Consider the following 25,256-nt stretch of genomic DNA (forward strand, 5'->3'; position numbering starts at 1 on the left):
GATCTGGAAAAGTCCAAGTTCCTTTGTATATGTTGACGTGTGGAAAACGCGTACTGGCTACCATGACGTTTCGCCCCGCTGCAAAATCTATGAGCCTGAATCTGTTGTCGGAAGTGTTTTCGTGCAGGCTGTTCTTCCCGATCAAACTATCCACCAAAGATGTCTTCCCTTCCTAGCTTGGCATTAAAATCGCCCAGGACTATTTTAATATCGTAGCTAGGCCACTGCTTATATGTTTTGTCTAAGAACTCGAAGAACATATCTTTGGTGTTGTCGTCTTTCTCTTCTGTGGGGGAGTGCGCGCAGCGCATATCAGGCTAATGTTGCCGAACTTGGCATTGATGCGTATGGTCATGAGGCGCTCATTGATGCACTTATAGCTCAAGACTTCTTGCCTAAGTCTGGCTCCAATGACGAAGCCAGGAAGTCACCCCGATGGCACAACCCCCAACCTGGAGGGTCAGATCCTATTTTTTAAGGATGGGGAGCCGGATAAAACAGCTCCTTATAGCCCTGGGCTCCGAATAAGTCGCAGAAGTCCTATAAGGTGTTCACTAAGTAGTTCAACCGTACTGGAACTGTAGACGCCACCGTTGATTCCATCTCTGGAACTCCTCCGCTGCCGTCTGAATAAGGAGAGGTGCGTTAGTGGAAACACCTTTTCCCCCTCTCTTTGTTGCCCCCAAACAACTTTCCAGTGTTGTTGGAACCCAATCTCCAGTTGAGGTACTAGGCACGCGATGTTCACCACGGGGAGGCAAGAGTAGGAGTTGATAGACAGAGGTTGGTTTTGAGAAAACCTGTGGACGCGTGTGTCCTCTTGAATGCACATGTCTACAATTTGAACATCGGCTATTTCGTAAGTCTCCAAAAATTAGAATTTTTGACTGCTCTTCTTGGCTCGACATTGATTTAGATTATTTAAACAATACTAACTCACTTTTTTAGCATGTGTTAACTCTTTCGTTCATCATCAAACATCTTATCAATAGAACCAGCTGATTACGTTTGAATAACAAATAATAAACTACAAGCAGTCAGATGATATGCAGAAATGGTATTATTCCTTCATTGTAGCAAAAATTGCATTTTTTCTTCACAATTATATGTATGTCCCCCTCCCAACCTTCGGGTTGAGTGCTTTTAGAAATGTTTAATGCCTTTTGAAAGGCGTTGAACTTCATTGTTCCAGCTATTTCTTCTACTTCCAAAAATCAGTAATTCCATTATTTTCTTAGCTCATGAGAAATGTTTGTTCTGTAATGAATGTTATCTCCTTAATTCGCATATTTTCTTCTACAGTTCTGTTCGGCCATATTATGCGTTGCAGCTTTAAACTGATTTCGCCTCCTTATACCCTTCGACATCCTGTAACTGCAACTTAAATGAAAACCATGAAATATATTAATAAATAAAAGGATGGAAATATCTTCTAGTGTATCTTAATTTAAATTCGTTTTGGAAACGCAATCTCAGAAACCAACTACGTTTCATTCGAAATCCAAAAAAAAACAAATTCCCTTCAAAATTCATCTGTGAATTCAAAATTACGAACACACATAAATCCTTAGTCCAGTGAATCCATTACTAAATATTTTATCCTTCGCAATTATGGTGTTATTAAAAATTGTACATAGCAAACCAAAAACTAAATGTATTCCTTATACTACAGCTCGTCCTCTTTCTCTGATGTATTCATCCAACCGTAACTTTAATATCCTTGCTGATGCACAACACAGAGCAACAGAAACAGCATCAGGGAGAAATTTACAGCATTTTAGAACAAACCATTTAGAGACTCTTCACTTTATAAAAAAATAAAAAAGCAACATATAAAATTATAAAGAACACAATTTCCAACGCAATCAAAAACAAAAAAAAACACAAAAAAAAACTTTTATTTTGTTTCATCCTAGAATTTCGCGTGTCCTTCCACAAAATCTAGTTCGCCGAGCTACAATTTTACAATTTTACTAGTTTGTCCCTACTTAACTATGAAATTCTAATTTTCCACATTCATGCTCGAGATATAGTAATTCTAATTGCAAGAATTCACTATACTCGCTCCTTTCATTCATATTTTTTGTGTTGTGTTCTGATGTACGTACACATGCATATAGGAACCTAGAAAAAGGACGATTCTCATACATTTGGCCTAGAACGAATACCCACACCCACACGGAGACATTTAAGAATTAAATTCCACATTCGCCACCAATTTAAAAACAAAACAAAAACACAAATACAAATTTAAAAAAAAAACAAAAACACCAACGACATGCCTTCATCTTTTGTTTCATAAATAATCCTTTCAAGGATATGTCATAGATGTGTACCTACTCATATTTTTATATACGTATAACAAATTTACACACGAAAAATTAATATCACAACTCATACCATTGAGAGAGTTATCCCTTGGGAAAATTTAATAAGAAAGGTTACTGTGGAATGAGGTTTTGATGGTTTTATACTTTAATTTTTCAATACCAATATGCATACATACAGAATTACAGACATATGTATGTAGATATATTATTAAGGAATGTTTTTGATTTTATTTTGTGTCATCAGTGTGCGTGTATTTTTGGATGAATGTTGGTATGAGTGCTTTTGCCTGAAAGGTCCACAATTTGCATAAATTAAAAAGTTTATAAAGCACAACATACAGAAGCCGATGCTGTTGATGTATCATCCACATATCTCCCCCCTTTCTCTCTCTTTGTCTTCTTTTACTCGTTCGTAGCCAGGAGGACACTCTATATACTATATGGGTATACATTCTATACACACCAAACATAATTTCCAAAGGACGACAAGGACGAACGCTTTTATAAGAGTTTTGCATATATAAACACGTAAATTAATCTGACAAGTGATACACTACACAACGCCAAAGCGACATCTATGGATCGGAGAACTGCTGTCGTCCTTTCGTATATGTCCAGTTTTAAAGCAGGAATCTCTCCCGACTCAGTGTAGTCAAGGGATGGAAGGGGAGTATCCACATTTGGTGTGAGAGTAAACAGCCCGAATGGACATCAAATGCTCCTTTTGCTTGGCTGTCCCCTTGATTTCTGTGTGTGTTGAACATTATTTCTACCCTCATCCCCCTTCGCCCCTCAATCCAGCCGAACGGAACGGATCCTGGGAAGGACATCAGACAGACACATGAATTTATGGCAATTTAAAATGGACATGAAGTTTGCCAAAAGTAACCGACTGAATGTGTTTGCGAACTCTCTGCTGCTCTTCCAGCTAAGCCCAAATCCCTGGCTAAGGGATGATGATATTGCACTATGGCTGAAGACGAAGTGCTCGGGTATGTTCGTTGCGCTGCGCTGCTATACTGTCCAAATGATGAGAGTTCTCCTGACTCCTAAACTCTTTGGGGTTGGATTTTAATAAACTCGGATTTTAAAAGAACCCTTCTGACCCCGAAATTGCCTTGGTATGCTGGCCGCGTCTTTCTTGGACATTCAATGAAGTAAGCGGGGAGGACAGCTAGGTCAGGAGAAGGGTAGATGGCACTCCTTCATTTAGCGAGTAAAAGTGCAATAAAATAGCAATGAACGCTAAAAATAATACACTTTTGGCCTCGAAATAAGTGCACGAACGGAATTTCTGAATTTCCAACTGGAATGCAAACGACTTTACTCCACCACTAACGCAGACGACGACAACAGCAACGGCAACGGCAACAGCAACGAACGAACCCTTTGCAGCTTTATTTATTTATGATTTACCATTGCTGATACTCCCCTTCTACGTCTCTGTCTTCGTCTCCGTCGCCGTCACTGAATCCGGGTTACGTCCGTACTCCGCCATTGCCTGCCATTTTGCTGGTCTAACTGATTTCGCGATTTTGAAATCGTTGAGTATTAATGAACCGCAAATAAATAATAATATAAAGGGAGAGCATCATAATAATATAGCCAGGACCAGATACCCAGACCCAGATCCGAGAACCCAAAACCCGAACTCCAACCAGAACCAGAACTAAAGAGCCCCTCAAATAAGTTGGATTTTGGAATTGGATGTTGGAGTTGATTTAAAGATGCCTGGAGGATGATTGAACTTTTCACCAAGAGTGCCACCAGGATATCGAGTGAGTGGTGGGTTCAAAAATATATCTACGAGTATCTATCTACAGAACGATATGCTGGCTCTCCTCAAGTTCTCCCTTCAAATTCAAAACTCAACTTGAATAGCAACGTTATATGATGTACATCTGTACAATTGTATAAGCAAAGTAATGTTAAGTGTTTTTGGTGGGGACGACGCGACGAAGGGCGCAGTACTCTTCGAGGCACTCAGCGGGTTTGAGTTGGTTTGTGTGGTTTGATTTGGTGGGCTTTGATTCACATTGCACACAAGTTGCCAACTGCTTCCTATACATCCACCACCAACGACGCTGCCACTTCGCTTCCTCTACGTTCGCCATTGCCTCCGCCGCGCTGCCGCCGAAATTAATTAATTAAATAGGATTAAATGGGTTTGAAATAAGTTCGTATAGGACCAACCGACCCTCAATGAGGTCATTAAGTTTTTGGTTAGCAGAGGTGTTTAGCATTGACGAGCAATTAAAAGTTATTTCCAAATTATTTGAGATGAAAATTTTGAAACGGAATTTTTGTTGTTTTTGAGGGTTTGAGGTTTAGCGGTTTTGCTTGTTTCTTGAGACTAAGTTTTTGATGAATAAAAGTGAGAAAGTTTTTATTTTTTTTTGAAAATTTAATGGAAAACCACAGGGGAATACCTATAAATGTATTTGTATAGAAAAGGGTTGAAAACATCATCAGCTAAATAGGTACCTATAGCTTAAATAAAGTAAAAGTGCTGAAAAATCAAAAAAAGGAAACAAAATTTCAACTTTCTGATTTATGAAAGTTTAGCGAAAAATTTACTTAATGTTATTAAGAAATCTACTTAAGGAGAAATAGACTTTTAGACTATTGGTAGAGGCTATATATCTATAAGAAGGTCATTATTTAGAAGTGAAATAATGGTAAAGAATATGTTTGAGGAGGACTTCATTTAACCCATCTCTGGTAGAGAGTCTTGTATTTGAATGAAGAATTTGAGTTTTCAACATTAATTCTTCTAAGAAAATATCATTAGTAAACATTTTGAATAAGAAATCAAGTCAGTCTTAGATTAAATTTTAATCTTATTTTCTAAGAGCGACTTATAAGTTTAAATCACAGATTAAAAGATACGATAAACTGATTAGCAAATCGTAGTAACGCTTTATGTGTGATCCCGCCCTAGTCTCTTGTGAGCTTGTAAAACAGCAATATTTCTTTTTTTTTGAGACTATTATCGGCATCATCCAGGCCTAATTTAACAAAACTCCTTATTTATCTATCCAGACCGCAAGGCATCGTAGATCCTATTCTACGTTAAGTCTCCAGCATGAGCAATGTATTAAAGGTAACTTTATTGAGCTGATTTCTCCTCACCTTATCTGGGCTTAGTGAAGGACCCAACAGACGGACTTATATGAGAGTACTGGCAAAAACATCGCAGTAGGAACTTAAACAAAATATTAAGGTTTAACGTAAAATGCTTCATTGACAATAGTAGGCTCTGGATCAGTTGATTTTAAAGCATTTGCCAGTGCATTTCTTCTTCTATGTTGATATCGGCAGTTACTATATTGATCTATTGATTAAAACCTCAAAAAATTTGACTAATAAGTTGATAATCATTCCAAACCATTAAGAAAAAGGCTCAAGAATTAAAAAACCTTTGGAAATTTGAACTGTGAAAAATGTCACTTACTTAGTTTTTTCGAAATTTGAAAATGCTCTGGATTATATGTAGCTCAATTAATATTTTCAGTATTATAGAATTTAAAAATATCACCTTATATTTTTATAAGATTTTAGCATTCAAGAAACTAAAGAGTATTTAGGAAGAAGATTTGTGTTATTAGTTTTTCAAAGTGCTGTTGATTTCATTTGGTAATATACATACATCAACTAAAAAAGTATTACAGTTTCTCAAAAGTAGTTTACTTTAAAGTGAGAAACTTTCGACCTGGGACTTGTAACTCGTGGCAGATAAAATGAGAGAAGATCATCTTAAATTGAAGCCTCCAAACATGAAACCTAATAATTTCCCAAGACCAAAAGGTATAAAATTTAGTAGTTAAAGATATTTGCGCCGTTTTCAAAAATCATATTTAAAAGCTCCTCACAAATTTATGGGACAAAGAAAGTAACGATTTATTTTGGTGATGCATATAATTTTTTCCTTTGAATTTCGTTTTCCTTTCTAAACTTTGATAAATAAAATTTTACTCGAGTGTCAAATAATTTTTCGTCTTCAGTTACTTGAATTTATTTTAGGTTCTGTTTTTTCAAGATCTTAAATTGTAGAAAGGGTTCGCTTTGTTATGTACGAGTATCTTAGCGTCTCAGACCTTTGGAGAGTGTTTCCATTCGGAATATAGGGCTTCAACTACTACTTGGCGTAATAGTAAGCGTTGTGGTTCTAAAATGTATTAAAGCTACTTTAAGCTCTTAAGTAGTCATAAATATATTCTTCTACACTTGAATTTTAGTCTGCTGACTCTTCGGCATTACTTAATTTCGATTTTAAGCATTCATTTATTCTTCTCGGCGTGTTTCACACTGGATTGTCTATCCTGCAGTGCTGTTTTTTTTTCATTTCGAAGCTTATATCCAATCTCATGCTCACCTGTGTTTTCCTATGATAAAGACAATATCTTGCTGACCCGTTTTCTTCTACAATTATTCCTTGAAAATATGATGTTGCCAGAGAACTCCAGTTTACTTTTTTTGTATTAATTTTTGTGTCAGTCTCACATTAAGTTTTTAAACAATCTTAATGAAACACAAAAGTGGTTAACTTATGGCTAAGGTAAAACACAACATACGAGGGTCTTCCCAGAAGTATCCAACCTTAAAGAAAAGACAAGAAATTTAGGGAAAATACCTTTTATTCTCTACATAGCTCCCTATTAGCTCGATATACTTTTCCCAGTGATGTTCAATAGCTTTGTTACCCTGTCTTTAGTGAGAACCGTTCGTCGAGCTCCTCAAAACAGCCATATCAACCGCTGACTCCACCTTTTCATTGATGGCAAATCTTTAACAAACCACGCCAAACACTATTAAAACATCCTCACGAGACGCTAGTTTTGTTCCATTGTGAGTAATCGCAGCACCCATCTTACGCACAGCTTTCTTATGTCCAAATTTTCAGCCGATATGTGATTTACGAGAACATCACTTTTTTGAAATGCCTACCATGTCTGCTAGCTGGCACACTTTCAGTCGATGGTCACCATTTTGTGGAATTTCGTCACCATTTCTGTCATGAAGTCCTCATTTGGTCGACCAATGATATGATTGTCTTGGCAGGTTGTACTAATTCTGTTACCCAATATTTTACTTGTAAACGAAGGAGTAGACTCCCCAGAGTAGAATCTAGCTCTGCTTTGAAACTGGTTGTATTGACGCCTTTCAAATGAAAGCTTTGAATCACATAACGAAGTCCAAATTTGTCCATGTTTACAAATTCACTCAGAGAGTTTACTATCGATGGCTGCCGAACAACTTAAAACTTAAGCTTAAAAATTGGGTACTCTCTGTCTCTATCTTTACCATAGTCATTCTTTCGAACAACAACATACTTCACGTCGGGTACTTCTTCGACTACCATCGAAGTTCCTAATCGTAAGTTTTATAATCAGCTCTATCATAAATTCCATCGTAATCCCGAAAGACTGTATCATGAAATCCGTTCGTAATGCAAAATTGTGTGAGATTTTCCAATGTTTGAGAAACCTTGAACTTAATGCTTTTGTGCTTTTGAAAAACAACTTTTTGAGTTGATTTGCAGAGCATGGGCCCTTCTATGTAACTCGATTCTACAATAAAATTGCTTATGAACTTTCATATAAACGAGGAACTACGTACATCGAAAGTAGAATTAAAAAAAAGGCAAAATCACTCTACATAAAATGTGCTGGGAGTGAAGTTGTTTTTTGTGAAAGTGTTAGTAAAATCTTGAATACGAGTTCCATCTATCATCCCAATTAAACCGGGAATTCTTGATTTTTGCCAAAAACAGCGTTTGGATTTTCGTTTTTCTTCCTCATTCATTTCAAAAATAATCATCAGCTTGAAGTCAAAACGGCAAGTATTTTTGGCATGGTTTGTTGTGAAATTCCTGCGTTCTTGTCACCACCGATTTGGTTTTTTTTTTGGTAACCTCCTGTTTCCGTAGTACCCGTGGCATGATGGTTAGTGCGTTGGACTGTCATGCAAGGGGTCTTGGGTTCAATCCCTGCCTGTGCCAGCTTAATTTAAAAAAAAAATTAATTTTCGCGGGTACTGCCTCTTGCGAGGAATTGACAAATCCTTCAAGAGTAATTCTTGTCATGAAAAAGTGCTTTCTCAAACTAGCCGTTCGGATTCGGCATTAAATTGTAGGTCCCTTCCATTCCTGACAACAGTACTCGCACACAGGAATGGTTGAGAGTTGTAAGTCACTAGGCCCTGGTTCACAACGGACTGTTGCGCCACCCCATTTGATTTGAACCTCCTGTTTCCAAAAAATGCAATGCTGTTGATAACTCAATGTTAATCGAAACAGCATTTTGTCTTCTGCGAGTAGTCATGTCGGATGATATATGTTGTGTTAAGTAAGAACATAAATCCGTCTTTACAAAGACTATAGCTCTCAACAAAACTTAAACATATTTTTAATTAAGAATGCGTTCAAGTTTTTGGAATGATCTCTTATTCTTCTGCGTTCAATTTGATCGTACCGTTCTTTATTTCCATGCAACTTGAACCAAATTCCAACGGTGTGCATTTGTGTAATAATAATTCTTGTCAGAACATTTGATGTTTTATATTTGTTTTGTTTTATTTTTGTGTTTTTAAAACTGTCAAACAACTCGACACTCGTTCGAAAGTACAATTTTTTTTGAAAACAAATTTGGTATAACCGGCATCCGAAGAACGATTTAAAAGTAGAATCGGAAATGAGTTTCGAATAGGATCAAAAAAAGAATCGAGTTTAGAGTAGAGCCCCTGACTTCGAATGCGATCTTCGATTTTAAAAATCTGCTTAAATTTTTCAAAATTGTTTTTTACATTATTTCAATATTTTTCATAAACTCGTAAAGATCTATCGTCTTATATTGGTTACAAAAAGAAGAAATATGAAATATACCTGCGAAATAAGTTTATCTTCAACAAGTAAAAATACTTACAATTTTTTTTAGAAAATCTTAAGAGAGGCTTTTTTAATAAATTGTTGTATGTTTTCAAATATATCAATCAGTTTATAGAAATAGTTTTAGTATGTTGTTACTTTATGCCTTTGAATAAACGTTTTAATTTTGAATTTCTTTAAACATTCTGACTCGTTTTTGTCCTACAGAATTGTTAAAAAAGATAATTATTTTTTTAATAATCGAAATTAAAAGTTAAAACATTCCAGATGACTAAATATTGACCAGTTTGAGTCCCTTACGAAAGAAAGTTCTCCTGGGTAATTACTGTTTTCTCCTCTTCCTCGTTCATACAGCTTCTGCAAAAGTCATTTGCGAATACGCCTAGCCACGCTTTCCTATTAGACAGTGCCCGGTTATGACACCGACTATCTAGCTTATATGCGATGTGCTTAGAGGTAGCAAACACCTTGATCACTTTAAATCTAGTGTAGGCCAGATGTTTTTTGTGACCTGACACGTGATGATGTTGTTCCACCTGGCGTTTGCCTTCTTCGTAGCGTCCTGTATTAGCAATAGTTTACATCTATCGAGTTGTATGCCAGCATTTGCTAAACGAATGAGTTGTACTGTACCATTCCTGGCGTGTTTATCTGCCTTACAGTTTCCTGGAATGCCTCAATGGGCCCGCACCCAGCAGATGTGAATATTAAACTGTTGTGTCATCTTCATTAAAGATGATGGACAGTTATGGACAGTTATAGAGTTTGTAGAGACAGATTCCAGAGATTTGATAGTGGCTTCACTGTCTGAGAAAACACGGATATCAGATGTTAATATCACGTTTTCTTTAATCCAGGATAAGACTCCCAAAAGTTCCGCCTGGACCACACTACAATGATTTCGAAGGCGGAATGAGAGACTTAATTTCAGTGGTTCACAGTACACACCTCCACTAACCCCTTCTTTTGTTTTTGATCCATCTGTATAAAAGAGGAATGACTTGTCTTCCAGGAACGTCCTATCCTCACAAACAAATCTGGAAGGTATAGAAATCTGGAAGCTTCTGTCGTTTAATTGCCATTGTTGGATGGTGAAGTCTGGTGTGCTTTGGAATTGATTCTTGATACCTAAGAACCACGGAGTGGCCAATTTTGTTGTTAATTCACTGCGATGAAGCTTTGACGGCAATAGTAGAGCTTGGAGCTATTTGTTTGATAAATATATCAAGACTTGTTTGGTAGAGTAAGGGTAAGGTATCCAGTGCCGCAGTGTGAAGAGATCCGCTAAAATAGGAAAAACAAATTAAGCGCAAATATTATACAAATCTGTGATCAAAAATTTGTATAAGGAATATTTTCATGTTTGTTATTAAATTTAAAAGATCCAACTCGAATATGGTCAAAACATAAATATCAAAGTTTTCTATCTCTATTGCCTAACTTTTATATTCAAATAAAAACATTTCAAAATTAATCTAACCTCATTTTTTCTCTCTTTCCAGGTATGTTTCCAATAAAAAGCTGTCTTCTTTCTTTGTATTAAATTGAGTAAGAATTTCAATATCTAACAATAAACAAAATATTAAATTCCCATCAACCCATTACGAATGTTCCTCCATGACGGTTTAATAGCCTCCATTTAACATTTCCAATTTCCATTAATTCCCAAAAGACTAATCACAAAATCAAACATAAAAACCCAAAGCCAAACCTGGATGATACATAAAAATAAAATATTGAAATCAAAAACCAAATTTTTCCTTTTTTCTGTTTTATATATGTATTTTTATATTCATATCCCGCCTCATGTTAATGTCATAATATATCAAAGGAAACTTTTTAAATTGCCAATTTAATTATCTCGATACACTGCGGCTGTTGTTCATTTTGTTATGATGAGAAAAACACCCTAAACTTGCATGCAACTCGCTTACCCTGCACACAACACACTCGAAGCACACATGTTGCAAAACAGCGAGTGTCTGGCCATTTTCATAGCTTCTCCACACAAAAAAAGCACAGCCCAGCCCACACTTTTGTTTGCAGACTTCAGACTGTAGACGAAAAAAAAGTGATTTACGTGAATTCCATCACAAAATTTCATAAATTCACCTAAAAGACATGACAGCTCTCCCCGGTTATACGAAAAACTAAAGAGAACAATCCCCAAAATAAAAAAAAAATATATAAAAAAGGGAACAACTTCGGATTAACATTCATCTGTCTGACGGTCGGGTTGGATGATTTGATGGCAACGGACGGAACGGCAGTGTTCCCTAAAAATTCCCGAAACAACGGAACAGCAGGAGGATAAAAGTGTGTTAACCGCACATCAAAAGGGAATGCACCATCATGCCAAAAATGAACATACCTGGATGATGCTCGTAAAGGTAAAGGTTATCCCCGGCTCAAAAGTCATTAAAAGAGTCGAAGAAGAACGCTCCTGCTGCTGTCCAGCCTGCGTCAAACCCGTCTCACACAAAAGGATATAAGATCCCAACGATGACGATGATTCTAACATCTACCCGCTGCTACGCAGCGCTCAAGTTCCAAAAACAAACGAACCAAAAATAAAATCCACCATATAACCACCATCGAAGATCGAACCAAGAATATTAATGATCCTTTTACGAGCTTGCGTGGTCTGGGATCATAACTCATTTCGATCGTAAAGCACTAAGAATAAGAAGATCGCCAAAATGATCCTCGCGATTCGATTTCGTTCCATTTTTGTTTTATTTTTTCTTAATTCTGTTTTGTCCCCATTTTTGTTTTGATGGGTTCTTAAGGTGACTTTTAGTGATCTTTTTGGAAAACTTATTAAAAAGCCATTCCAGAGAGATGATGACGATGATGACGATCATCTCGATCGCGATCGCACCATATTTACAGAATGGGACGTTTCCATGATGGAGTAATTAAAATTTCGTACATTTCTCAGAAGCTGTTCCTTGCCCTGGTTCCGTATGAGATTTTTTAGGCGAATTTATCTTAGTCATTGCAGCGGCCCATCGGATCGCGTCAGTTTTGTGGTATGGAGGTTGTAGTGTGTACTTGGGGATCGCGTGTCGGGGCGATATGTGAGTGTGTGTGTGAAGAAGGGCAATCATGAGTTTTGCGATCAGCGAAGACCCCAGACGCCATTCATGATCATTATGTTGCTGTATGGAGATGGAGAGGTACTCAGGCTCACATCCCATGGAATGGAAATGGATGCGCTCAAGCTCGCGTACTTCACTTTACAGATGTATCTCAATTTTTCGCGCAATTACAGTCGGTGGCTCATTGTTGTTTTGTTTGTTGCCTCTCAGTAGGGAAATACAATTATTTGCAAATCGATTTTTCAATTGATCGAGGAGCACAGTAGTGATCTCAAAACCAAAGGAAAAGACGAAGAAGAACTCTGCTATCAGGTACCCCTTTGGCGGCCACTGCCGCCGTGACGTCGCGTCCGTTGCAACCGTGCGTCGTCTGGTCCGTCGCGATCGCATCATTGTTGTCGGTGCCTTTGGTGAACATTTATATTTATTGGATTCTCTCATCGAAGAAAAATTGTTTAAGTAGCAATGGGACAGGGAGCAATGGTAATCAGAGTGAAAAATTGATTTTCACTGATCGAGAACGATCGTTGGGGTTTTCGGTTCGGACGACTTGGGAGGAATAATTTTGTAATAAGGAATGAATGATGAATTCAATTCGATTATTATATTATGGATGAAGGTTGTTCAGGAGTTTGGTCTTCGGTGTTCACATCACTTGGATTTGGATTCGACTGTGATAATTCAAGGTGAAAGAGTTGAATAAGACGAAATAAAAGCCTGATAGGGCACAAAATTCCTATGGGAAAAAATATGAATAGATCTCATAGTTTGGGGAAAAAATATGAACAGATCTCATAGTTTGTTAATAAAGTTGAAAAGCTCGATGGTGGCATGATCTTTTGCTAATGAGATGAAGTAATTTCAATATAGTAATCGGAGTTCGGTGTTCACATGAAAATATTCGAGTTTGTTTACGAACCAAATATTTTGTTTTCCAAACCAGAGCTTACGAGTCCTTTTAACAATGTTTCCCTTTTTTATTAATAATTTTGACGCTTATTCATGCTTACTCACACTTTTTCACATTCACAAGTCTTTTTCTGTGATTATTAAAGTAATTAAATAAAATCGTTAAAATAGTGGGGACCAAACGTGGAACCTAATGGAACCCCATGATCTTTTGATCACCATGATTTTGAATGTGATATTCCCTTAATATTTGTATTTGGTGAAAGAGAATCCAAGAAATTGGAGATTATCCAAATCGTTTCATCTAGTCTTGAGTCTTAAACGGAGTAATGGTTTACACGTTGCGATCAATTAGGAAGGTGGGTAGGATTAATTAGGAGATACACATTGCTTTTAAATATCTGCAGGAGAAACTTTAGCACCGAAATAAGTATTACATTCGTATTGTACGGTTGAAGAAAAAAATCTCTAAATTTAAAAGTTATTTCGAACTACACTTAAGGTGCGTTATATTTAAAGCGGAAATGTCTGTCTCATTTTTGACCATTTAATACGTAGGGTTTAATATCTCAGCTGCTTTTTGAAGATAAAAGAAATTATATTTTGAGTTTTAAGCTATATTTAACATTTTTTTAAAACTTTATACAAGAAACTTAAGAATTTATAAACTTTAAACGACTTCATTAACAACAACACAATCCCACATTGGGCGCCAGCTAACAATGTCACAAAGTACGCAACATGTTATTTTGCTGCGTTTTGATTTGACAAGTAAATGACTTTCCATACATCAAACATGCCAAATATTCATCATGAAACTTACTATGATAACAACTTTTTTTAGAAAATTCGAAAACAATTACGAAAAATAAAGTACGGCGGTCCTATACTGATTTTTTTTTATAATTAGCACACATTTAAGGGGGTATTACTACCCTTGTTATGCAGAGGCACAGTGTGAGCACTAGGAAGAGGAGAGACGGTTTAAAAGGAGATGTCGGTGCACATTGGTTTTGAATTCCTGAATATTGCAATGACTAGGAAAGACATAGTGTGGTAAGGTATTCAACATTCGTGTAGTACGGCTAAAGAACGAATCTCTGAATTTGACAGTACGGAAAAAGTGGGCTCGAGGGTATACTGATGAGCATTCCTATAAGTTGAACTCTTTAAGGGGAGGAATGCAACTGGCTATTTCACTAGAGCATAAGCCGTTAAAAAAACGGTAAAAAAGGGTCAGGCAAGAGACCTTACGACGATGTTCAAGCCAAGTTAATGAACTTATGATGAGATTATCATCTATCAATTTAAATGCTCTACGTTCAATACTATTCAAGAGCCTAAGTAAGGTGCAGGAGCACCATCCTAGAGAAGGGAGTTATACTCAAGCTTTGCACGTTTATAAGTTTTCTAGATAACAGATTGCTAAAGAACGAACAAAAAGCGCCTATTTTGCAATGCGATAGGAAAAAATTTAAGTAACATATTTTACAGAGAAAGCTATTTTTTCGAAGACTCTATCAAATACAAAAAATTCCGCATTGGGCGCCAATTAACAAGTTTTGTCACTAAGAACGAAAGGTGTAATATTTCTGCAATTTTTTTAAATTCCACTTATTAATGGCATTCTATACAATAAAGGTGTCGAAAATTTAAGTATTGCATTAGCTTTAGTTTTTGAAAAACAGTTAAAAAAATATTTGAGAACTTCTGAAAATTGATACGAGAAGTTAAGTAAGGCAGTACAAAGTACATTGGGTCAACAATTTTAGTATACGAATGAAATTTTAGTTACTTGAAAATGTTATCAAATATTGAACTTCAGTTTTTGTATTCACTTAAAGTGTTACAAGGTTAAATAAGTGTTTTTTCAATTTTTCATCGGCAGAAAATGTTGTATAAAAATAAATACACAAACTTTGCACACAAAAAAAAATAAATACAACAAAAAAGTACAAATTATAAAAAAAAATTAATGGGTAACCTTGTTATTTAAATCTCATGGCTTAATCTGAATTAACGATAGTGATATGAACTGATTCACAGCTCGAATACAAGTCTTGTCAAAAAACTGTACACAAATTTTGCAGAAACAAAGCAAAAGAATAAATAAAAATAAAATCCAAATCACCAAAATGCGTGTGAAATGAGTACCCTGTGGTAATCCACAATGTTGCGACATTATCAACCAATGAAACTCTCATTATATGCTTAACAACAACAAAACATAAACTTTCCCACCTCTATTTTCTTTGTTATTGTATATTTCTGAAGCACATTCAATTGTTAATGTTTACAAATCCCTTTCAAAAAAAAATGTTCAATAAACTTCTGCGTTAATTAGTGAGACGCGTTGATATGCACAACCGTATACAAAAACCTCTATTCATTCACAAGAAACACCATGCATCGCCATTCGAAACAAAGATTTATGATCAAAATTTGTTAAGGCCTTAATGGAAGATACAAAATCAGAAGAACTTTGATTCAGGAAAAAATACAATTATTAACCTAAAGTTCTGAAATGATTGTAGTTCTTGTTGGGTTAAACATGGCACGGTAAGGGAACAAATTGAAGCCCTCATACGAGTATGGTTTACGAAGTCCATCACCAGAACACTCATATATTAAAATAATGTAAAATGCATTAGAAATGAAAAACTGAAAGTTGTTGTTTACGTTCTCGATTAGAATCGCCTGCAGGGGCTTTCATGATGTTGATGTTGATGATGATGATTGGTTTTTTCTATCTAACCATCATCTATCTTTCTATGCATCTATGTAGATACAAATGTATCTATGTGAATTGTGTAGAGAATAAAGAAAGATACAAATTCCCATTAGGTCGATTTGTATTAACAATTAGCCAATGCACTCAAAAAGACCGCGTTTTCAATCTGCTGAATGATTTTTTTATATTTTTTTTTTTTTCAATTCTCTTGTTTTGTATCTTTGCTTTTGCTTTTTTGTGTTATTATTTCTCATTTCCCTCAAAAAGGTTCTTCATCTGTATCATTAGATATTATTATCGCGCACTTTGTGGCACGTTCGTTCGTCTATTGAATTTGATCTCAAGCAGATGTTGCAATTGTTCTTCTGTTACTTTTCCAACTCATTCATGAAATTCATAAAATAAAAACGAATTCAAACGAATGACATATGGAAAGGGGTGGTGGTTAATATTAATAAAAAGAATTGATAAACAAAAACCATTCATCTATCCCTCTGTTCGAGAAATGAGAAAAAAAAACCTATTTTATAATCTCGCGAGGGTATTCTTCCCCGAGTCTTGATTCTTGAAATGATTGCTTTGATTCAGATGAAGCATGACGCACTCGGTGTTTCCTTCCAAGTTCCAACTAACAAAAAAAAACAAGCTAAACAAAATGCTCCTGCGGGTTAATTGAAGAATGTTGTGTGCCCTTGTTTCTTTCGTATGTCAAAAACGCTGTGTGGTTCTTGGTTCTTGGCGTTTTTGTTGTTGTTATTTTTGTTGCTACTGCTGCTGCTGCTGGAATTAAGTAGTGGCGTGTTTATGTGTGTCAAGGATAATCAAAACTGAGTTTTTCTCTCTGTGGGGGATGTGTGTTGCTTGTGTGAAAGAGTATAATTCAAAGGCAAAAAATTACTTTTCATAAACAAAAATCTGTATAAATGTATAGCTTATAGAATGTAGATATAGATACGAGGAAGGGTGTAAATAATTTTTAAAAATTATCACATAAATCTTTGAATTAAATAGGTACCGTGAAAAAGAGTTTATATATGAATTGACACCCGCAGTATCCGGGTTAGTCACGGTGATTGGTCGAGATGAGTGATGAGAATTTTTAACACGACAACGATAAGTGTTTAAGTTGGATTTTTATAAGAGAAGAGGGTTTGATGGTTAATTTAGTTAAACAGATTTTAAAACTAATTGGTTTTGAAGATATAAACTAATAAATGAGCCAGCTCCCTATTATTTTTACCATACTAATCGTTTGATTGATTACGAAGAGAAAATTGAAGGGATATGTTTTAGTTTTTGAGATAAATTAAACAATTTTCAATGTGATATGCAAGAAACTTATTAAATTACAGTTTATAAATGCATACTTTATAGAGAAATTCCATTTTCTAGACGATTCCATTAAAAAAATAAAATCTCACATTGGGCGCCAGTTAAAAATGTTTCTGCGATACATCAAGAATATCTCTATTGAAAAGGACTTTAAGTGTCAAAATACAATTTTGTTAGCAAGAACTTGTTTAGATTGCACGAAGAGACTTAAAACATACGTATTATATATTTTCTTAGCAACAAAAGAATGTTGGGCGCCATTTAAACTTTGTTCTATTATGATTTTTTTTTCATTTTTAACAGAAAGACTGCTTTCTTATTTTGTATATTTTATCCTATGACCGAATAAGCCAAACTGAAAAGCTTAGACCATTGTTTCATAAGACTCGCATTGGGCGCCATTTGCGTTTTTCTTAATAATATTTACGACTTATTAGAAAAAAGGTAAAGACGCATTACTTGCACAAAATAAGATCAGAAATAGTTAAAATTATTTAAATGATGTTCACCATTTTCTTCTTAAATTTATAGATCCTCATGTTGGGCGCCAACTAATTAAAGAGTTTATTTTAATAACCACGTCAAAATACCTATTAAAAAAAAAAGACCAAGTCACAACTTCAATATTCAGCGCCAGCAGTGGATCTTCCTACTATGATACTACTAAAAGTATCCATATTCTTCTATTTTCTTTAAAATCAACAAAATCAGGAGAAAAACTGACAGAATATTAAACTACTCATTCCCGTTGTCACGACTTAATCATGGAATCCGGGTCAATTACCCACGACAACTTTCGCAGAAGCAGTGGGATGTTATACCATACGAGTGTCGGAGTATACCATAAACGAAATTCTCCTCAAAAATCATCTCCCGCTTCACAATAATTCACAATTTAATGCCGGATGCGCATTCGTATTTCAGTAAACATACATAGAATATGTATATGCAAGACTTTGCCTAAGTTAAACTTTGATAAAAATAGGCCGCCACTTGAATTAGGCATTTCAATCGCATATCTATGTTAAAATCTTCACGAATATTGTTCCGTCTATAGACGAAGAAAGAACAAAATAACAGCTCCAACTCCAACTCCAGCTGCGCCAAAGTCATCTTCATGAATATTGGGGACTTACGATGCAACAACAGTCAGCACAACATCAACAACATCATCATCATCAAAATGAAGCTTAGGTATTTAGACTTTAGAACTCCTAAAAAAAAGAAGGTATATTTACCCCCGTCCGAGATAAATCGTCGTAGAACTTATCGTGGGTTGAAGTTGTAGAATAAAAACAAAAATTATAAACAAAAAAAAAAAAAAATACTGGAAAATTATGCAGAATTATTCGCCGCAGCGCACACTCGCGCCAGCTAGAATTCATCTTTTGTCACGTCTCTTCTTCTAAGACTCTTCGAACTTACAATGCATATTTAAGCCATTATCCATATAAAATATACCGCAGCGCAGCAGCGTCGGCGACGACAACGACGACGGTGACGGCAGTTTTCTTCTTCAGTTTTATCTTTTTCTATATTTAGGTAGAAGAAGAAAATTCCAGGTGCAACATTGCAGTCAAATGGATTTTCCACGTCGATTGTGAAGACAAAAAGAACAACGAACCCATCGCCATCAGACGACAGCCGTGTGCGCGGGTTCAATCTCTCTAACGCGCATGTTAAGCCTCTGACTCCATGCGTCATGATAAAGCCCGCGACTCCTCCACGGAGGCACATCAACCAACGACCGACGACGACCGAACAACACAACACAACCCACTCAGCATAACTCTCCATGCAACTCGCTTATAGAATACTTAATAACTCGCCAAAGCAATTTGGTGGTCTTTTTGTCACTGTAACGATGGGTAACAAGTACCGTAACCGCGCTGTAAGTCACTCCTAACTCCTAAGTACGGCTTTGTATCTTTAAGATACTTTCTTGTGTTCATTTCGTAATTTTGTACAAAGCGACGAACGACGACAACGAATCGATGCGACGCACAACATAGAGCTCAGTCATAACGACAATTGTTGTCGTCGTTTTGGTCATTACACGCTAGATATGATGATTCACAATGGAGCCACACGATCACGATCTGCGGGCAAAAGCCCAACCAATCGGAGCGACCGGTTTTTCGGTTAAATCTTGTGCTCGGATCTGTGTCGTATCTGCGTCTATTGAATGCCAAACCCTAAAAATGACCAATGTGTGTGGAGTGTTGTGCAGTCACAAGCTCACAAGGTAATGCTTGCATATATGAAATTAATAAGCGACTTATAACTGCGGTTTAGTTTGGACAGTTTTATTGTTGTTGGCCTATAATGTCAACCGATCATAAAATGCACCCAGATACGAATATGTACGTCGCGTCTCGCGTCGTCAACGCGGCTTAGGAACGTTTTTTTTTGTATTTATCTATCTTTTGTTTTGGGATTCTAATTTACGATGAAAGCGCCAGATATTTACGACCGTAAACATGGAATTTCCGCTGTGCCGATATTGAAATTACAAGAATCAACTATGACTCTTCGTCTTCTAGGCACATAAAGTCGTAAAATTGATGTTAAATTTCATTTATATGCGTTCTGGTACACCCGAAAGGAGAATCCAAGCGTAATCAGGTCGAGAGTATGTGGCTAAAATTTTTAACAATGGATCAATAAAATCATCAGGCTTAAATAGATATGTGTCGTATAGTCGTAGTAGAAGTCGAAGACGAAGTCGTTAAGCTATTCCAAGCCGGTCATGCTGTCAGTTTCTTTCCAAGAACGAACGATGATGATTTTTATTGAGTTATTTCCTAAGTTTTATGTGAATTTATTCGAATCGAGCCCCCGTGTCAAGTTTATGTTTTGAGAGATCATAATAATTGGGTTTATTAGAAAGCCATTAATATACGATATAGGAGCATAAAGATGGGGATTATATTTTTTTTATATCCGTATTCTTATTTTTATTTTGTTTTTCTTTGACTTTAAGTTTGGGCGGAGATTTTGTGTCAGATGATGTTGATGATGATGAGAGTGACAATCGAAGATTTGTTGATTAGGAATTTTGTTCGTTTTATTTTGTTTGTGTTGTTTTTTTAATGTTTTGTCTTTTGATGATAAATTTAGGAATTGACAATGGTTTTTTTTGTTGAAAGGTGTGTAAATGTGGGTTTTGCCTACTTATTTAAATTTTTGGGATAATTTGTCGTTCTGAAGGCGTAGATGAGTGTCAACATTCGTGAGAACACAGTTAATCTTTTAAATTATCGTTGAGCATTTGGATGGTAGCTTGAATGTCGCTCAATTATGGATTGTGAGAAGCTTGTAGAGGTTGCGTGGTAATATCTGAGTATTAGAACGTTGTCACAGATTTGTTTTCTTAAACGAAAAAATACTTTTTGGTGATGGTTCTTAGGTCATTCTTTAGTGTTTGATAAATGGCGCCCAACGTGAAGCTATACACGAACGAAAGGAATGAGAATTGTTTCAGGAAACTCATTATCATAAGAACCTGATGAGCTAAATTTAAAATCCAATTGTTAAACTAGTTTTGGCAATATCATTCTTAAAACGAATTCAAGTTTCGTGTGCGTTAATTTAATAAAAATGTTATTTTTTCTAAAAAAAAAATGTATTGCATCCAAACTAAAGCTGGCAAAACTACAACTCAAATTCTAAGTTTTGCAATGAAAGTTTTATAAATATAAAATAGAACAAAATGATCTAGAAAACTGTCTTTCCTGTGTGTACAACTTTAGTTTATGACGTACATTTGGCGCCCAACATGAGATCTTTTTAATTTAAAACAAGTATAAAGAATCTGCAATCATTTAAAATGGTTATCAAAGTGGACAGAAATTCAAACTTTCCTGACCTTGAAATCTAATCAATCTTAATGAATTTCATTCGAAGGAAATTCTTAACAGCAAAAAAAAATTGAAAAAAAAGACTCTAAAATATATTTTTGGACCTCCTACAGACACAAACATTCTCAAAGCAACCAAGACTTTAAAATTTATCATTCACATTGTCATCACCACAAATTAAATTCCATTAAATCTGATTTTCTTTATCAAACAAAAAGTAAAAGAAAAGGAACGAGATACATTTTAAAATCCATACAAAACGACCTACAACAACAACAAAAACGAAGGACATCATAAAATCAGAAAAACATTTTTGGCAAAAGCAGAACACATTAAGATTGTCACACCATCTTGACTTGTTTTTAAAGAGAGGAAAAACAGTAGTGTGCAAAATGACCAAATATGTTTGGTATTGTAAGCAATTGACATTTAAAGTGGCATCCCTTCTCTGAATTATTCATATTAGACTTTTAAAATTAAGTGGCGCCCAATGTGAGTTTTTCAGTTTTAAGATGATAAACCTATTTTTTGTTTCTAGACAAAACGAATAAGAAAAGGACAATTCACAGATAAAGCTTTGCGTTAAGAATTTGTGAATTTATTTATTTAAACTGACGCCCAATGCGAACATCTGCGAGAATGTAAAATAAAAAAATGAAAACTGCAAAATTGTGTAAAAGATATTTTTATGAACTTTTCGGGCACTTTTCATCAGTTTCTTGCACACATAACTGTAGAATCATCTTCCTCCATCTGTCACCGCATACCTAATCAAAAAACAAAGCAAAACCCAACTCAAAAAAATAAAAAGAATGCTCTCAATACCTCATCAGCATCAGCATCAACAGCAGCATCATCCAGCAATCCCTCTTTCGTCGGCCATCTTAAGTCACATACATAATTTGATTTTAAAGTGCGGCCCCAAAACGTATCTCAAGGTAATCCAGCTAAAACCACCAGTACCGCCACCACTACCACAACACGCCACATCCCACCCAGCTCCGTCAAAATAAAAATAATTCAAAAATAAAACACCAAAAGTGTATTATCCTCGTCTCACACAGCGCAGTCTAATAAAATATTTAGAATTTTAGATTTTCAAGACATACATATATATGAAGATAGGTGATGGTATAAGCGGGGTGCAAGGGTGGTTGAGTTGGCTTTTGGGCTAAAGAGAACCGCCACAGTAGCTTAATGTTGAAATTTCATTTTCACCGCAATTTTTGGCGACCGAATGTGTCGCTTTTCTTTCTGAAGCTATACACGACGACGACGACGAGTTTAATATACATGAAGCTTGTTTTGACTTTGTTGCTGAATGGTGACAGTGGTGAGGTGAGGTGAGGTGAGGCTCCTTAAATTATTTATTTCTGTTGACTCATTTTTAATGCTCAAGGAGGGTAGATTTCAATTTGTTTTTTTTTCTTTCCATTTCATTTTACTTTAAACCAAACATTTAAATCTGGGTAAAGGGAGATTTGAAAAACGCTTAAACATTGACATTGACAGGCGACCGACGCGACAAAGTGTCATCAACAGCGGTGGCGGTGGTCTGGTGTATCTATCTAGTTATCCTTCTCATTCTCTCACTCTCTCTCTCTTTTTCTCACTCTAAAGAAATGTCAAAAAGTAGACACTTTAAAGAAGCGAAAATGAAAGATAAATTACACCTCAAGCGCAGAAATTTATTTGCTTCAATATTTTGTTCTTGACACAAACCTTGGTTACCGTTTTTTCGCTGGTTGGTCTTTGATGATGTTTTGATGCTCGATGTAAAAGCTACCTAAAATAAAATTACATATACATGTATGTATATTTTAAAAGGGCCTTCAACTTTTAAGCGCCACTAGAAGTCACGATTCGACTTTAAGAGTTGATGGAAAATCAAATATAGACTGCCATCAGTTTCAGCTTCAACTCCAGCAGCGCTTCGGATCGGAGAGAGTGAGCTGAGAGACAACGAATCAAATCGTACCCAGATACCACGGATGATGATGATGATGATGAGTGATATACTGAGTGCTCGATGTTGAGGAACGAACGCTTCTCTGGTGATGATGAGGAGTCAACTTCGACGAATCTGGAGTGGTTGCTGGGCGGGTACTCTTCCATGTATAGCATTTGACTTGACATCAGGGTTCGTCTGAGAAGTGATGCTGCTTTTCTTCTTTGACTGGTGATGGGCTACCATTCCATCGTATGGTATCGCATCGCATCGCTTCTACATCGTCATCGTCAGCTACCGAACAAGAGTATCCAATTTGAATAATTTAGCAATGGCTGTCAAGATTGTCTTTGTCTTCTGTTGTCTCTCTTTTTTAGTTTGATCTATCTTGGTTTTTGGCTTTTCGATTCCAGCACAGTCCTTGAGTGAAGATATGGAGGGTTTCGTTTTTTGTTTTACCATTTGGTCTTCGTTGGTTCCGTTCTGGGATATCGAGGAACCATAGACACCTCTCGTAGATAGATGAACGAAAAAGAAACAAAGTCATCCATCATAGATTCAAGATTCAAGAATAGGGGAGTATGACGTACAGACAGTTTTTGTTGTTGTTGTTGCTGTTTTCGAATCGATAATGCATCAAAGCAGGCGTCACTTCAGATTTTTTCGGATATCAACGAAAATATTTCTAAACTCACAAATCGGAATTTACATAATTTTGTTTGTTCAAAATACAAAATGATGGGGATGTGTGGTTAAACGTGGTAGGTTACAACTTATGTACAGGAGATGAGATAGCTTCTTTTTTTTTTGTTAGTTGGTTGTTTATGGCTTGAAAATTATCTCTTAAATATTATTATTGTATATCGGGAGGTAGATATGGAGGTATAGAGTACCCAACCCATAAGGTTATGGTATTTTGGGTCAAATGCTGTTTCTGGGGGATCATTGAAGGTTGAAGAGTAGATGGATGACTTGAAGAGATTAACCTCAGATGTTATTTCAGTATGTTTTCGAATTTAATTAAAAAAAAAGGTAAACAAACTTAGAAAAAAAAGAAACAAAACAATGGAGCCTTCTTTTGTGTTGAAGGTAGTTGGTGGAGGTATGTAGGTAACAAGACTTCGATTCAAAGATTGAAAAAGGTTAAACTGGTCAATTTGGACCACATGGTCTCGTAGTTATGTTGGAAAGGCATCAGGAGGACTTAACATTCGTCTTCGCCCGATCGATCGACGTAGAGCATACAAAGATTGTTTGGAGCGCATCTAATCAATTTTGAAGTTATGCAAAACATGTAATTAATCTTATGTATTCGATTACTTAACTAATAAGGTAAGGGCCATATTATGCATCATTGTGGGCAAAACGATTCATTTTTGTTATTTTTGAATAAAAACAAAAATATTTTAACTCCAGCTTCAAACTCAAACGTCATTGAAGATATTAGAATTAAAGTTCTTAAGTAATAACTTAAAGTTTTATATTTCGAGCGTAATAAATTTAAATTACCTGTAGCGTACTTATGTCATGCCAGAGACAATTTTTGAATCCCAGCTTATGCTTTGCGAGGAATTGATAAATCTTACAAGAGTACTTCCTTAAATTTGCTCTTCGATTGTGCATATTCTTCATTATTGAAATTACTAACACACACTGAAAGAGTTGTAAGCCCCTAGGCCCTATTTGTTCACGAGTTGTAGCGACACCAAATGTATTAATTTATTTGAATGCAATCTAAGGCACCAAATTGAAGTATAACTAGTCTTAAAGATTCTTAGAAGGAAATCGAAATATTCGAAGCTTATGAGACTCTATGATAACTAGGTCTAAGCATGTCTTCAAAATGTTTGCCTATCTCAGAACACTACTGGTATCTAACGTACATTTTTCATTTGACGTTACTCAAGGGAGTCACCTCGGGCCACTTCTTTTAAAATTTTCAAAAATAACTTCTTATTTTCTTTTAAAATATCATCTGTTGGGTTTTGTATTGAAAATGTTACAGTGTCAAAATTATCTCCAAAGTTCTTGCACTATTTTGACAATCCATAAGGCATTCAAAACGAAGTTGAACTCCTTACTTAAATTCTACCCTTGATCTACAAAAAGATCTTTATGTGACAGCTAAGCCAACACCATCATGAGAAACACTTAAAAAT

The 25,256-nt window shown here is 35.7% G+C and overlaps 1 protein-coding gene across 1 annotated transcript in view; it reads left to right on the forward strand.

Moving 5' to 3' along the window:
* Positions 1–5,827: 5,827 nt before the first annotated feature.
* The window catches only part of LOC129942339 (teneurin-m), a 222,067-nt gene continuing 202,638 nt past the window's right edge, over positions 5,828–25,256 (forward strand). The window contains exons 1-2 of the mRNA XM_056051212.1: positions 5,828–5,966; positions 6,028–6,137. Of these exons, the coding sequence (XP_055907187.1) occupies positions 6,071–6,137 (67 nt within the window). The 5' untranslated portion in view covers positions 5,828–5,966; positions 6,028–6,070. The remainder of the gene's footprint in view (positions 5,967–6,027; positions 6,138–25,256) is intronic.

Source organism: Eupeodes corollae, chromosome 1 (assembly GCF_945859685.1).
Source record: "Eupeodes corollae chromosome 1, idEupCoro1.1, whole genome shotgun sequence".
Taxonomy (NCBI): Eukaryota; Metazoa; Arthropoda; class Insecta; order Diptera; family Syrphidae; genus Eupeodes; species Eupeodes corollae.